General features: G+C 61.8%; 3 protein-coding genes across 3 annotated transcripts; 1 reads left to right on the forward strand and 2 right to left on the reverse strand.

The window, feature by feature from the left end:
• The first annotated feature begins 173 nt into the window (after positions 1–173).
• Positions 174–2,503, forward strand: ISCU (iron-sulfur cluster assembly enzyme). The gene is made up of 5 exons (XM_056333745.1): positions 174–329; positions 410–523; positions 775–885; positions 1,497–1,575; positions 1,951–2,503. Exons 1-5 carry the CDS (start codon positions 246–248, stop codon positions 2,046–2,048), a joined length of 486 nt encoding a protein of 161 aa, XP_056189720.1. The 5' UTR covers positions 174–245; the 3' UTR covers positions 2,049–2,503.
• A 1,642-nt stretch (positions 2,504–4,145) lies between these two features.
• On the reverse strand, positions 4,146–7,811 carry TMEM119 (transmembrane protein 119). Its single transcript, XM_056333733.1, has 2 exons — positions 7,641–7,811; positions 4,146–5,694 (listed from the first exon to the last, which is right to left on the reverse strand). The coding sequence occupies exon 2, from the start codon at positions 5,666–5,668 to the stop codon at positions 4,919–4,921; it is 750 nt and encodes a 249-aa protein (XP_056189708.1). The 5' UTR covers positions 5,669–5,694; positions 7,641–7,811; the 3' UTR covers positions 4,146–4,918.
• A 3,774-nt stretch (positions 7,812–11,585) lies between these two features.
• SELPLG (selectin P ligand) lies at positions 11,586–14,459 on the reverse strand. Its single transcript, XM_056335015.1, has 2 exons — positions 13,824–14,459; positions 11,586–13,004 (listed from the first exon to the last, which is right to left on the reverse strand). Exons 1-2 carry the CDS (start codon positions 13,870–13,872, stop codon positions 11,812–11,814), a joined length of 1,242 nt encoding a protein of 413 aa, XP_056190990.1. The 5' UTR covers positions 13,873–14,459; the 3' UTR covers positions 11,586–11,811.
• Positions 14,460–14,664: the final 205 nt, after the last annotated feature.

Here is a 14,664-nt window from a genome sequence, read left to right on the forward strand (position 1 = left end):
ATATTGAGTGTGGCTGCCGCGGCCCGCACGTGCGCCGCGCGTCGCGATAAAAAGCGTGTCGCGATTGGAAACGGCGTTGAGCGATGCTTTCAGCGACAGCAGTACGAGGCTTATTTTGCAGGCAGCTCTCAGCCCCTCGGGTAGCGCTCGGCGCCAGCCCTGAGGCAGCGCGGGGGCGTGGCCGGCCCCGCCCGAGGGTATAAAAAGGCGGCACGAGGCCGCCCCCGCCCGGCGGGAGGCTCAAGATGGCGGCGCTGAGGGCGGCGGGGGCGGCGCTGCTACGGCCTGGGCGCGGGGAGGCGGCGGCCAGGCTGGGCTACCACAAGAAGGTGAGGGGCTGTGGGGAGGGGGACGAGGAGGGTGGCTGGGGATACCCGCGGTGGCTGGTGGTGACGCGGTGTCCTCGCAGGTGGTGGATCACTACGAGAACCCGCGCAATGTCGGCTCCCTCGACCGCAATGCCAAGAACGTGGGCACCGGCCTGGTGGGCGCCCCGGCCTGCGGCGATGTCATGAAGCTGCAGGTGACCTTGGGGACCCGCAGGCACGGGGAGGGGGGGTCACCAGCGGCTGCTGTGAGGCCCAACCGCCCTTCTTTCCCCTCAGGGATGCAGTGCGGCCTTCCCTCCTCACGCTCTCTGCACCCTAAAATGTCCCCTGGGGCCTGGGCAGGGCCTGTCCTGCTCCCCGGGGCCCCTCCTGGCCCTGACAAGGCGGCTCTGGGGTGACTGGCAGAGCTGAGCCAGCCCCTGAGGTGCCACCGATGCTCTCACAGGTGGAAGTGGATGAGAACGGGAGGATCATCGACGCCCGCTTCAAAACCTTTGGTTGCGGGTCAGCCATCGCGTCAAGTTCGCTGGCAACGGAGTGGGTCAAAGGGAAAACGGTAAGGGTGCCCACTGGAATCAGAGGCAATGCCATGGAATGCCTTCAAAGCTTTAAACATGCCCGCGTTGTCTGTTGGGATCATGTAGGAAACACTGGCTTAGGAATCCCAGGACTGACTTTGTGCACTGCAGTACAGTAGCTTAGAAAGCAGCCCTGTTAGTGGCCTGACCTCTAGGGCGATAGCTGCCTTTTCCAAGAATCTCCATTAATCTGCAGGGAAGTATTTCATGTCTTAAGCAACAAGCAAACTATGCTGATTGCATATTTTGGAAGAAAGTTTAATTATGGAGCATCTTTAGATCATTTAGATCTTTCTTTCTGTAGACAAGTAACGCATATCTGTATGACGGTAGTAGATAAGCACGTTTAGGGCAGCCCAGCTGGTAGCACTCACTCTGTGACACCAGTATGTGGTGTCACAGCTCATTCCTACCACCGCTCAGTCTGAGAAGTTCCTTAATTCCAGCATCCTTTGCTGCCCCTGGCAGTTGAGATGTTCTTCTGTGTGGATTCTGTTGGCTCTGGAGCATGAAAGCACTCTTAACCAATGCCTTTGTAGCCTGTGTTGTACCTCACGTGACCAGTGACCACACACTGCCTGTGTTTCAGGTTGATGAAGCATTGAAAATCAAGAATACTGATATTGCTAAAGAACTCTGCCTTCCTCCAGTCAAACTGCACTGCTCAAGTAAGTAAAGGACCAAACAGTGAAAGTTCAAATACAGACTTGTACTTGAGAGGGAGACTTCTGGGAACAGCACAGGTGCTTCTGAATGTTGTTTTCCAAATAAAGTTTCTGCACAAGGAACAGCTAAGGTTGGCCCATAAGAGAAGCGTGCTTATATTCAGATTTCAGGGGGGCAGGGGGGGGATGTTAAGAGTTTTCAGATCCCTTTCATCTTTTGGACCTCATAGCTCAGCAGACTTGTAATAAAGTGTTCAGATTCTGACATTCTTTTTCTAAGGTGCTGCAATGGTGATGACTACTAGCTGCCCTTGTATTTACGGCATCTTTTGTTCTAAAGGATTTTTGTCATCTTTGAAATACTTGTTTTGTTTGTAGTGTTGGCTGAAGATGCAATCAAGGCTGCATTGGCTGATTACAAGTTGAAGCAGGATCCAAACAAAGAAGAGTCAGAGAAGAAAGCAAACAATGCCTAAACTGACTGTAAAGCTTGTCCTCATTCCACTTAAATTTGCGGTGCAATTATTCTAGCTATTAGTAGGATCCTGCGCACTACTAAATGAAGCTGTAAGATACGCACAACTTACGCACAACATGTCACTGCTCGTGTGTGTACAGCCACTGTCGTTGTGCTTACACAACTGGGATGTGGGTATTTCAGCAGCCTGTGTCCTGTCACGACTGTGAAATGTAAAAGTGAAGAAGGCTGCTTAGCTGCAGAGAACATGGTGGCTTCTTTCTGGAGAGAAAATCCTGATGTTCTGGTACTGGAAGGGCTGCACTTTTTTGGAGGATGTATAGTTTTGCCTAATATTCTACAGAATTTGGTGGGAAATGTTGCCTTGGTCTTAACGTTTATGTAAGAACTACAGATCCGTCTGTGTATCAATGCAGTATACAAATGTGGGGCAGTGTGTCTGCCTGCAGACTACCGCTGTGTCGGAGTTTCATTTCGCGATCTGTGTGAGCTCCTCCTCTCCAGGGTGCCAGGGCAATTCTGCTGGCAGTAGAGGCCAAGTGGGCACTGGGTGCCATCGCCCCAGGAAGTACAGACCAGTGCTAGCAGGGCTGGCTTCTGCTCGAATCCCTTCAGGACTATTTGCTTTATTTTTTTATTTTTTTTTTTAAGCTCCCATTAGAGGAGCAATCTTAATTCTGGAGCATCTTCTTTAAGAATTCAACCTTTGACCTAAGTGCTTTGTTAAGGAGAGTAAATGTGCCCTTGGGCTTGAGCCCAGGAGAGGAAGGGTGTAGTGGGATGTAGGGCTGAGGAGGGGGAGTGAGCAGGGGTGGTTCCCTGCCCTCTGGAGATGCCTCCGCATCCCAAGGGCTGCAGTTCAGCTGAGATTTGCCAGAGGAGCGGGTTGTGGGGAGAGCATGGCGGATGTTTGCCTCGAGGATTCGCACGCCGAGTGTGTGAGCTGGCTCCCCAGGAGCTGGGGGCACACTGGTGTGTGGAAGGTCAGCGTGGTGTGGTATCTGGCATGGCTTACCCGCTGTGCTGCAGGCCACCGTGCTCTCCTCTGCCTTTTGGTGGCTGCTTTTTTCCCAGGGAGTATTCCCATAAATTTCAAAAACAAACAGAAAACACACTTGCAAACTTTGCCTCCTCTTAAGGTTTGAAACCACACAAGAAATCTTACTTGCCTTTTTTCATACCTAGGGTGTTTTAAAAACCATTTAAAGAGAAGTGGCTATTCTTAATACATCTGTCCACAATATTTTTTTAATTTTTTTTTTTTTTTTTTAAATGCAGAGCAGGCCACGTGTTGCTGCTGTGGTTTGTCACTCACATGTGAGACCGCTCTTGCGGTACCTCAGCTGGGCACCACCCCATGCGCCGGATGCTGTCCCTTGGCACGGCCCCATCTCCTGCTGCCCTCCTGCAGCGAGGAATGTGCCTTGCTCCTTGGGAGCAGTCCTGTGGTTTCCCCAGTTAAAAAAAAAAAATCAGGGAAATTCCAGCCAGCCATGTCTGCTTTGAAGCAGAATCAGCTCATGGTGCTTGTGAAAGCCCCACAACAAACTGCAAGAGGGAGATAAGAACTGGCACGCTGTTCTAAAGGGGAAGGGTGTCCTGATGCAGGGACCTGGGGACACATCCTGCCTGCCCTGTGGCTGGGACAAAATGCAGGGTTATGGGGATGCACGGATGTAGCGATGCAGGGATACCGGGATGTGTTGCTTTTGAGGTAGAAAAGCCTCTTTTTACTTGCCTGCCACCCCTGCTGGGTGCAGCTGCGTCCTTGTGCTGGGGTGTGCGGCAGCACCGCAGCCCCCCCGCCCTTGCCTGTGGGGTGCAAGATAAAAATTTCCCAGAAATGGTTTGTCACGTGCAGATTTTGTGCCTGTTAAGCACATTCTCCAGCTCCCAGGGTTTCACCCACACAGATAGCCTTCACCCCGAAGCATGGCCAGGCTGGCTGCCAGTTGCTCTCGGGGGGCACCCGTGGGCCCCGTGGGGCTGGAGCTGAAACCTGGTGTGATGCAGGGAGGGCTCTGAAGGAGCAAACAGATGGGGGGTTGTGCTTGGGCCACCCAGTGAGCTGCAGAAACACACAGGAGAGGAAATCTGCGTAGGAAATGTCTTTATTAATAGTTGAAGGGGTTAAGAAAATAAGGCAAAAGTCCAGCTGGGCTCTTGGCTGCCCTCGGGTCACAGCTTTGGGGTAAAAAAAAATGAAAGAGTGGGTCCTTGCCACCAAATCCTTCTCCTTTCTCCCTTTATCTGGGCAAGGATGGCCAAGGTCATCCCAACCTCAGTGGCCACAACGATTGGCAAGGCCAGCCCGTGGTGCCCGAGGCCACAGCGGGCCCCTGCCCTGCTCCCTGCAGAGGGGGGGCAGCTGCTGAGACCCCCCCAGCCGTGGTCCCACGCCTACCCAGAGGGATGCAGCTCCCGTCCAGGTGCCCGGAATGGACCAGGATGCTGCTAATTAGTAAAATAACATTTAGAAGAAAGCTGGTGGAGGGCGAAGGCTACCTGGCGCAGCACCGGGGGAGGGGACAGAGCAGGAGCTGGGGAGGGGGGGTCTGCACACACCCAATGTCTGGGGGTGGGAAAAGCCCCTTGGGCAGCAGGAGCGATAGGGCTGCTGGTGTTCCAGCCCTGCAGAAAAATTCCATCTGCTAAAAAACGCCTTGGCTTTGCAACAGCGTCTCGCCGGTGCAAGGGTCAGTGGGCCCCGGTGTGGGGGGGGGGAGCAGGGGGGAGTGGGGGGCTTCATCGGGGCTTCCTTGAGCCGCCACGTACGTATGGAGCAACAAACCACCAGGTCCATCGCGTGTCTGTGGGGTGTCCCCGGGCCGGCAGCTCCTCAGGCTCGCCTGGGACCGGGTCCCTGCCCTAGATGCCAGGGGGGGCCGGGGGGCCATCCCGGGATGTGTTGGGGGTCCCCTCGCCCCCTGCTCCTGTTGCGCTCACTGCTTCCTCAGCACCTGCATTTTGGGGAGGGGGCTTGGCCGGTTGCTCATCACCCAACTTTTTGCTTCCTTCCTCGTCTTCCTCGGCGGGGGGGCTCTGCTCCCCCCGGGCCCCGTTGGCCAGCGGCGCCTTGTGGGGGGATCTGAGGTTCTGGGCAGCGGCGAGGATGTCTGCCTGCAGCTGCCGGTTGCAGTCGAGCGGCTCCTCGGCACCAGGGTTGGGGGCCTTCTCAGGCACCTCGCTGAAATCCCGGGGCCCCCCCACTTTGTCCTGCTGGTCCACGTACTTCTTCTTGGGGAAAGAAGAGGGGTAGTAGGCGGATGCCTTGTGCTTCTGCCGGACGATGACAGCGGCACAGATGATGAAGAGGAGGACGAAGGCCAGCGAGCCCACCACCACCACCAGCAGCATGTACTCCTTGAAGAAGTCCACCAGCCCATCCAGCACGCTGCCCGGTGCTGAGCTGTTGGTGACTGTGGTCCCCACCGCGTCCCCCACCGTCGGGCCGGTCCCGGGTGTCACATGGTGGATGGGTGGCACAGCTGATACCTCCTCACCATCCCCACTGCCCCCACCATCGGGCAACACCACGGTGCGCCGGGGGGCTGCCGAGCGTGCCGGGGCTGCCGCCAGCAGCAGCAGCCATGTGACCATCGCCAGCAGCGCTGCCATCGCCCTCCGGGCTCGTGCACGACGGCCTGTGGGATGCAGAGGGGAGGGCAAAACATTAACACCCCGACGGAGTGAGAGCCCCCCCAAACCCCGGCGCAAGCAAAGCCACGCGATGCGCCCACCCTGAGCCCTGCGGATGGCTCTGGCGCAGCCGGACAAGCCACCGACAGTTAGCTCAGGCGCTCGCTTATTCACACAGCTGAATTTCCTTAAGAAAAGCAAAATGCAGCTCTGGTTTCCTCGCCCCCGACGCTGAGCAAGGGTCTGTGTTTGTTTTGCAATGGCGCGCTGCAAAAATAGATGGAAACCAGCTGAACTCAATTGCTCAAGCCTGGGGGACGCTGTGTGCACGGCGAGGGGACCGGGGCTGCTGCCAACAATGGGCTTCAGACAACGGTTATTTGGCTGATTAGAAAATTCCTGAAAAAATTGAGGTTTCCAGTGGAAACTTTGACACAGGCGACGCTGCCAAGGGGCCAGCCCCCAGCGCGAGTGGCATTTCCCAACCTCTCATCCCAGCACAGACCATTACAAATGATTCCCAGCTTAAATGTGGCTAAAAATAGGTTGGCGGCAGGATTTCATCCCGGTGCTGCTGCAGCGGCCGAGCGGTGCCACCACGGGGTGTGTGGGACCCCCCAGAGCCTTTGCCAAAGGACAGCCCTGGAGCCGGGGTGCAGGTCTCAGGGGTCCCGGCTGTCCAAGCATCCCCGGGGAAGGGGGAAGGCCAGTGCCATCCCCTCACCCCGCCTCACTCCTCTGTGCTGGATGGGGCTGGATCTGCCCCACACCGGCCCCCACAGCCCGCGGTGCATTGTCGGACATGAGACGAGCGTTTCCCATCCCTGCACATGGTCCGAAGCCCCCGGCCAGGCTCTGCACCCCCACGGGGTTGGGGAGCGGGCTGCGGCCATCCCCACCACGTTGCGTCGCGTTCCCAGGGGACAGCAGCGCCTTTTGGCTGCGTCGTGCCACGTAACGCCATCGAGCCGTTCCCAGAGCTCACCCCCTCTGCACGGCCCCGCGGGAAGGTCTCAAAAACCAGCTCCCCGGGTCTGTTGGTGGAGATCCCCCAGGGCAATTCCCCCAACCTCAAGCCCCCCAAATCCCAACCCGCCTCCCATTTCCCTCCCCCCAAATAAACCCAGCCCAGCAGCGCTGCAAACCGGGAGGGACTCCAGCAGCAGGACTTGGCTTTCAGGCTCCTTCCCGGCTGCAAAAATCTGGTTTGTATTAAACCAGAGCAAACAAACGGCGGCAGAGGCAGGAGGTGCCCCCGGACCACCGACCCTCCCGACTCACCGCAGGCACTGCTGCTGCCATGGGCTCTTGGCTCACTGCAGTAATGGCAGCACTGCCAGGACAAGGGGATTTGGGGGGCTGGGATGAGCCCCTTCCTTCTCCCTCTCCACCACCTTCACCATGGGGAGGGGCAGGGAGAGGGGTCCAGGGGAAGGTGAAGGCATTCATTTGCCGTTAGCAAGCGGAGCTGATGAGCAGCCACAGCCACAGAAGTGCTGACCGAAGCCCAAATCAGTGCCAAGAGCAGGGCCTGTTGCCCTGGCCATCACCAGACCTCCCTTCCCAACCCCATCCCATCCCATCCCATCCCATCCCATCCCATCCCATCCCATCCCATCCCATCCCATCCATCCCATTCCCATCCCCATCCCATCCTCACCCACCCCCATCCCCACAGTATGTCCCTGGCTCCGGCTCGGCCAGACACAAGCGAACCCCACTCCGCTCCCCTCCACCCCCCATACATTCGGGAAATTCACGGTTTTGATGTTGTCCAGGTGCAGCATCCTCTGAACCGTGCCCAGGCACGTGGCAGGCTCCATCCCGTGTCCCACCGTAGGGACCATGCCCAGCCCTCCCCGCAGCACCCTGGCCATGGGGCAGCCTGCACCCCGCTCAGGAGCCACCCTGAAATTGGGGAGCAGTCTGGCACTGCCAGTGGGATCCTCACCTTGCCCACAGCCGCCGCGTCGGCAGGAGGGAGCAGGGAGGACAAGGTCTGTCCCGCACAACTCGCCTCCTCGTGCCCCTTTCTGCTTGCCTGCTGGGATGGAGCCTCCTCCTTCTCCTTCTTCTCCTCCTCCTCCTCCTTCTCCTCCTCCTTCTCCTTCTCCTCCTCCTGCGCCGCAGCCTGGGACCAGCTTGTTCTCATTAGGGCCGGGCTGGGGAGGGAGCGCAGGAGGCCAGTGAGGGGCAGGCGCCCCCCAGCCCCCTCCCAGCCAAAACCCAGCTGCAGGCTGGGGGGCTTCCCAGCCTCTTGCCCTGCCAGCAAAGTGGGGAGCCCTGGTGCCCCCTGTCATTCTGGCCCCATTCTGGAAGGGGCCTCTTTTTGGGCTGCAAGTAGGAAAGGGGGTCACACGGAGGGGTTATTGTGGGGGTGTTCTTATCCATGAGGGCGGAGGTAAAACCCCATCCCCTGGCCATGTGGCTGAGCGCCACGGCAGGACAGTGGTACTGGCACCCCCAAAATGCTTCCCAGCAATGCCATGCCAGGAGCAAGCATCCACCCCACCCAGCTGCCTTTCACAGTGCTCCAGGACCCCTCACCGCCCCATTCCAGGGCCAGATCCTGCCCCGTGCCCAGCCCTGCAAGCCCAGCCCCTGCAGCCCTGCCTGGGCGCAGGCACGAGGTGGTGGGCACGGCCACCGAGGCCACGCAGCACCTGGGATCCCAGTGGGACAGTGAGGCTGTCAGGCTCAGTGCCCCAGCGTTATTGGGGGCTGGCAGCGTGGCACAGGAGCAAACAGGGCTTGGGACCCCCGCCTTCATTTCAGGAGACCTTTTCCTAAATGCCCCAGCCTGGCAATGCCGTGGCACAGCCGCCCGTGCCATGGGGTGCAGAAAACCACCCCTGCAGTTCCCCAGGCCAATGCAGCAGCAGCAGCCACACAGCTCCCCAGGGCAGGCTCTCCAGGCTGGGGGTCTGGGGTCATCACTTGGACCCCCCCGTCCCCGGCAGAGCTCTGCCCACCCCACCACAGTCCCCTCCGTCTGGGCTGAGGTTGCTCAAGAGGCTGCAGCCGGCAGCGGGTGACCTCATCCTCTTGCGATTTGCCTCTGCGCCTCCCTGGGGACCCTGCCAGATCCCCCCGCAAAAAAAAAACAACCCATCACCAGTACCCAGGGCCTGCGGCTGCTGCGGGGCTAGGGGTGAGGGTGCCTGTCCCCATCGTTGCTGGCACCGGAGGGGAACCGGCGCCATATGGGTTTCAACCGGCGTCGCCAAACGTAATCATGGCTCCCAGAAATAACGAGTCCGTCCATCTGTCTGCAGCTGGCGGCTCCACGCAGCTGCTGGGGTGGCTTTTCCCGGCCTTAAATGATCACTGCTGAAATCTTAGAGGGGAAGGGGGAAAGGCGAGGGGAGGCTGGGGGGTGCGAGGGTGGCCGCATTGCTGAGGCAAGCCGGCCTGGAGCAGCGCCAGCGGCATCCGGACTGGCTCCTGCAGCCCAGATGGGGACGGGGCTGCGATTCCTCCCCATGTGCCCAGCAATGCCGGCGTTGGGCTGAGCCTCCTCATCCAGGGTCCCCATCCCTCCTCATCCAGGATCCCCACCCCTCCCTGCCCAGTATCCCCATCCCATCCTGCCCAGAGTCCCCACCCTTCCGCAGCCGTGGTCCCCACCATCCCCATCCAGGCTCCCTGTCCATGCCCTGGGCTCTCCCCGCGGCCGCAGGGGCACGGGGACAGGCAGCCCCCGGTGCCAGCACACACCGGCCATTACGATGCCGTTTTTGCCTGCGGCTGGGGAGGGCTCGGCCGCTGGGTGCTGGGCAGGGCACTGCCACCCCGGCCCCGCTTTGTAATTTGGGTCAGCTGGAACGTGGGGACCCGCAGGGCTCGGCTCCGCGGTGCAGCCGGCCGGCCGTAACCTGCAATTTGAGACATTCTGGCCTTGCTCTGCTTGTAATTTGCTTCACTGGGCTGCACTTTGCTGTGCCAGCGAAATACCCGTGGGGACTGATCCTGTGGAGCTGCACCACGGCGTGCACAGCACCGTGCACGGCACAGCATGGTGCACACCACCGTGCACAGCCCCACGCCACCCGCTGCCCCCTGCACCGCACGCTGCCCTCCTGCCGCACGGACTGGGGCTGGCCGGGGCCGCGTGCCCGAGGGTCCTGCTGGGACCCCAGCTGGCTTCCTGCGGATTCCTCTGCCGTGAGCTGGGACATGGCAGCCCGACAGGACCCGCCGACGATGCCAAATAGGGCGATTCCCGGCTCCCGGCAGCCGGCTCCCGCTCCGGCGGTGGAGGAAAGTTTATCCTCGCTGGGCTGCTGGTCCAGAGGGGCAGGCACGGGGCTGGGAGCCATCCCTCCCACCTGCACCCATCCGCCTTCTCGGGTCCCACCAGCCTCATCCTCACCTGGAGCGGGGGCAGAGACTGGATGAGCCGCTGCGGGGTGAAGCCGGATGATGAGGGCATACCTTTGCCTCTGAAAGAAAGTGGGGCTGGGGGTGACGGTGGCCCCTGTGGGTGACCGTGGCCTCTGTGGGTGACAGTGGCCCCCATGGGCTCCCATTCCCCAGCCTGGCCCCAACAGCACATAAACCTTTGTGCCCATCACGGCTGAGCCATGAGCTCCTGCGGCTGCTTTTTGGCACGGCAGGGTGCTGGCACCCACACGCACGGGGACACAGTGGGGTCAGAGCAGGGTGGCATCGCCAGGAAGCCCAAACCCCAGGTGTCCCATCTGGGGACTGGCCACCGCCACCGGCTGCGGAGCCCCTCGCCCACGCTGAGTCACCCATAAACATTTACATTTGCAGCAGGGAGTGGGGCCCCAGCGCTCGGCCCCAGATGGAAAATATCCGAAGCGCAGTGTGAATGTAAACAGGCGGCGGGGCCGGGGTGCAGGTGAGCTGCTGCGCTGCCAACCCACCCACGGGGCGGCCACCCCCAGAGGTGGCTTTTGAGGCACCCAGCGTGCAGCTGGGGGATGGGGTGGCTCCGGCGCTTGTGCGCTGCAAACCTGGAGGGTGGGATGGGGCCGGGGGGATGGGGACTCCGAATCTGGCAGAGGAGGGGTGGGGATGGAGGGATGGGGACGCTGAGCCTGGCCACAGCCAGGACAGGGATGGAGGGACAGGGACCCTGGGACCAGCTGAGACAGGGATGGGGACGGAGACAGGGGGACGCTGAGCAGGGCAGGGACAGCCCCTGGATATTTCTGCTCCCTTGGGTGCCCCCCCCAGGGCCAGGCACAGGGAAGGGGTCGGGCTGGTGGCTTAAGGGACGACTGACACCAGTGCCCTGGGGGAGGTGGGACCTGGCAGCGAACCTGAGGCCTCTTCAGCCCCCCAGGTACAGGCAAGACAGTGGGACTGGGACCCTTGGTGACTGCGCATGGCTTTGCTCTCCCCATCCCTCCGGCCCCAGCCATGCAGGGACAACCTGGGCCAGCGACACCCTACGAGACTAAGAGCCTGTGACCACCACTTGCCCACCGGTGACAAGCCCTGGGTGCACCGGCAGCGCACAGGACCATCCTGACGGGTAGTGACAGTGCCGGTGGCGTCCCCTTGCCTCGCTGCAGGCGACCGCAGGGCAGGAACACGTTACGCCACGAGCGCACCCATCCCTGTCCCTGTCCCCCGTCCCCCCCCCCGCCATTTCCGCCGTGGCACCGCCACCTTTTCCGCTCCCACACCACGGCACGAGGCTGAGCCCCACGTGGGGAGGGGGTCCCTGGGGCTGCGGGGGGGGTTGTTTCTGCCCGGTGAGGGGTGTCTGTGGGTTTTGTTTCTGCTCCCACCCAGGGGCTGGGCCTGCTGCTGGGGAGGAAGGATGGAGAAGTGAAATTTTAGCAGGGGGATATGGGCAGGCAGGGAGAGGGGAGGGGGCTGGGGGGCTGGCGGGCACTGTCCCCACCAGAAAGAGACCACCACGTCCAGATAGCGCTTTAATGGGGTCGGCCGCAAGGGCTGAGCTCACCCTTGGGGAAAGCAGCTCCCCATCACGCTGGTCCAAGTGAAAACACCGACCCAAGGGGATGGGGAGCCTGCTCGTGGCTCCATGTGTGGCAGCGCCAGGGAGCGGGCACCATGGCCACAGCCCCGCGATGCTGCGGGATGCAGGACCAGTCCCTGCGGGATGCAGGACCAGTCCCCGCGGCTCAGGAGTGCTCTGGCAGGAAGCTGCTGAGAGTCAGGTTGTCACCGTCAGCCTCGGAGCTGCCATTGAGCAGCAGCTTCGGCCGCCGAGCTGGGCCGGCTTTGGGGCCGTTGGTGGCCACCTCGCCATCGGGCAGCAGGGAGGAGATGCAGATCATCTCGGTGCGGCTGAACCGGCGGTGTCCCGTCCGTGCCCGGCGCCAGAGCAAGGTGCCTAGCACCCCTGTGCACACCATGAAGGTGGCGGCCACCAGTGCCAGCAGCAGGATGGCCAGCAGGCACTTGCCCATCACCCTGCTGGGGTCCCAGGGGAGTGGCACCGTGGTCCCCTGAGGCTGCGTGACCCCCGGGGCCAAACCAGTTGTCGCAGGGGGAGCTCCAGCTTTCCTGACTTTCTTGTAACCCGTGGTGGTGGGGTCGAGGGCTGGGGGGGTCACCGAGCTGCTGTCCGTGCCGTTGGCCACCATCTTCTCCTCACCAGGTGATGTGAGCCAGCTGGGGACGGTGGTGATGCTCTTTTGGGGTGCTGCCTGTGTGCTGGGCTCTGCTGGCTCAGAGCCCTGCAGCAGGTCGGGATCAGGGGAATCGGTCTCATCCTGCAGATCAGCTGTGGTGGGTGCTGTGAGTGCCTGCTGCAGGCTGGCGTTGGTGCTGGGTGCTGGTGGTGGTGTGGAGCCCAGCAGCAGGTCGGGATCAGGGGAATCGGTCTCATCCTGCGGATCGGCTGTGGTGGGTGCTGTGAGTGCCTGCTGCAGGCTGGCGTTGGTGCTGGGTGGTGGTGTGGAGCCCAGCAGCAGGTCGGGATCAGGGGAATCGGTCTCATCCTGCGGATCGGCTGTGGTCGGCACCACGAGTGCCTGCTGCAGGCTGGCGTTGGTGCTGGGTGCTGGTGCTGGGGCAGAGCTCAGCAGCAGGTTGGGCTCAGGGGAATCACTCGTGTTGCTGCTGAGCATCGTGGAGGCATCGTGGCCGTGCCCTGGCGTGGTGGCGGTGGCGCTGGGCTGCTGCCCACCGTCGACCCTCTTCCTGCGGGAGAGTGGCAGGGGCTCAGCCTGCGCCTGCCCGGCCGCCCCCCAGACCCAGTGCACACCATGGTGCTGCCCCGGCTCTGGCGGTGGCATGGCCTCGCACACCCACAGGGTGCTCAGCACCAGCACCAGCATCACCGGCACGGCCTGGCCCGGTGCCATGGGACCTGCGAGGGCAACAAAGGGAGCAGAAGAAATTCAGGTGCTGGTCTCTGTGGGAGGATGCTGAGTTCTGTTGTTCAGGCTGGAAATGGCCCCAAGGAGGGATGGCGCTTGAGCAAAGCATCCTCCTCCCCTACTGGAGAGGGGACCTTGGGTTTAGCGGGGGGTCAGAGGATGCGACCACCGACCTCCTCCAGCCACGGCCAGCAAAGCCAAGCTGCCTGCACCTGCACCTGCTCAGCCCCGGCAGCGCCGCTTGAGAAGAAAGTTTTGAAAAGGAAGCTGAGTGTCTGGAAATGGGAAACGAGCCGCGATGGAGGTGGCTGTTGCAGGACAGGCAGTTGCAGGATGACTCCCCGGGCAGAAATGAAACCGTAGGGATGCTGCATACATTTTCATTGACTCCCCCTGGGGTGCCTGTCCTCCCCCTCTGCCAGCAGCAGCAGATGACACCGTGTGCCTGTGCATCTGTGCCGGAATGGGAGGAGAGGCAAACCCACCCCAAACCCACCCCACCCCCACCCCGTTACATCTGTCAATCACCGATCCCCCCTCAGCAGCCCCTGTGGCTGGTCTCTGCAGCCCTGCACCCAACAGTATCCAAATACCCATCAATGCTCCCCCGGCACCGAGCATCCCTGGGAGGCTCCCACATCCCCGTGGCACCCACCCACCTCTGAAAAACCCCAGACACCAGCACTGCGCAGCACGCGGAACCCCCCGGGGACCCACGCTTGCCCCAAGGGGGACCCTGAGCATCCCCTTTGCACCCACAGCATCCCAGGGACCGATCCCTCACCGGACACCCTCCCACCGGGGCTCACCTCTGCCGGGGGATGCTGCAGGACCCCGAGCTGCAGTGCTGGCAGGCATCACCAGCGAGGGTCCGGCTCGGGGGCTTGAGGGCAGCCCCAGGGCTGGGCAAACGCCGAAAGCCGAGGGGCGTCGTGGGCTGCCCTCCGCCTGTGCCTCCCGCCCGGGCGGGGAAGGAAAGGCGGGCGCGGAAGAGTGGCTGTGGTTTCAGAGAGCCCGGCGGGGGAAGGACGTCACGCCAAGAGTGGGGCCACCACGGGCTGGGGGCTGCGTGCCCCCACCACTGTGGCTGGCTGGGATGTGGGGTGTACCCCAAAAAGGGGCTTTCTGCCCCTCGCCGGTGTGCGCAGTGCTCCCTGGGAGCCCCCCGGCCGGCTCGGCCCCACCGGTGTCTCTGCCGAGCTGCGCGCTGGAGCTTGTGCCACCCCGAAAGCAGAAGTGACGGCAAACCTGGTGCCAGGGCTGCCAGCCCACCCCGGCATGCTGCGGGCACGGCTGGGGGGGCAGCTCACTGTGCCCCCAGAGGGCACGTGGAGGTACCCCAACACTGGGAAACAGCCTTCTCGTGTGAGGAAGAGGAGGGTGAGGGTCTGGCTCGATGTCTTTGCAGAGCCCTTGCACCAGGGTCCTTCTCTCTGCTCCGCCATCCCCAAGAGGGGCTCTCGGGGGCTGCGGGGGGCTGGGCACTGTCCCACCACGTGGCACAGGCACGTCGCCCCACTAACCGCAGCACAGGCGGGAGGTGCAGCCGCAGGAAGGATGCTGCAAGAGCACATCCGCAGCGAACGCCCTGCAGCTGCTGCTCAGGGCCATAAACAACCCCACCGCCTCCGCTGCCCCCACCCCGGGGGG

This window comes from Falco biarmicus, chromosome 1 (assembly GCF_023638135.1).
Source record: "Falco biarmicus isolate bFalBia1 chromosome 1, bFalBia1.pri, whole genome shotgun sequence".
Classification (NCBI taxonomy): domain Eukaryota; kingdom Metazoa; phylum Chordata; class Aves; order Falconiformes; family Falconidae; genus Falco; species Falco biarmicus.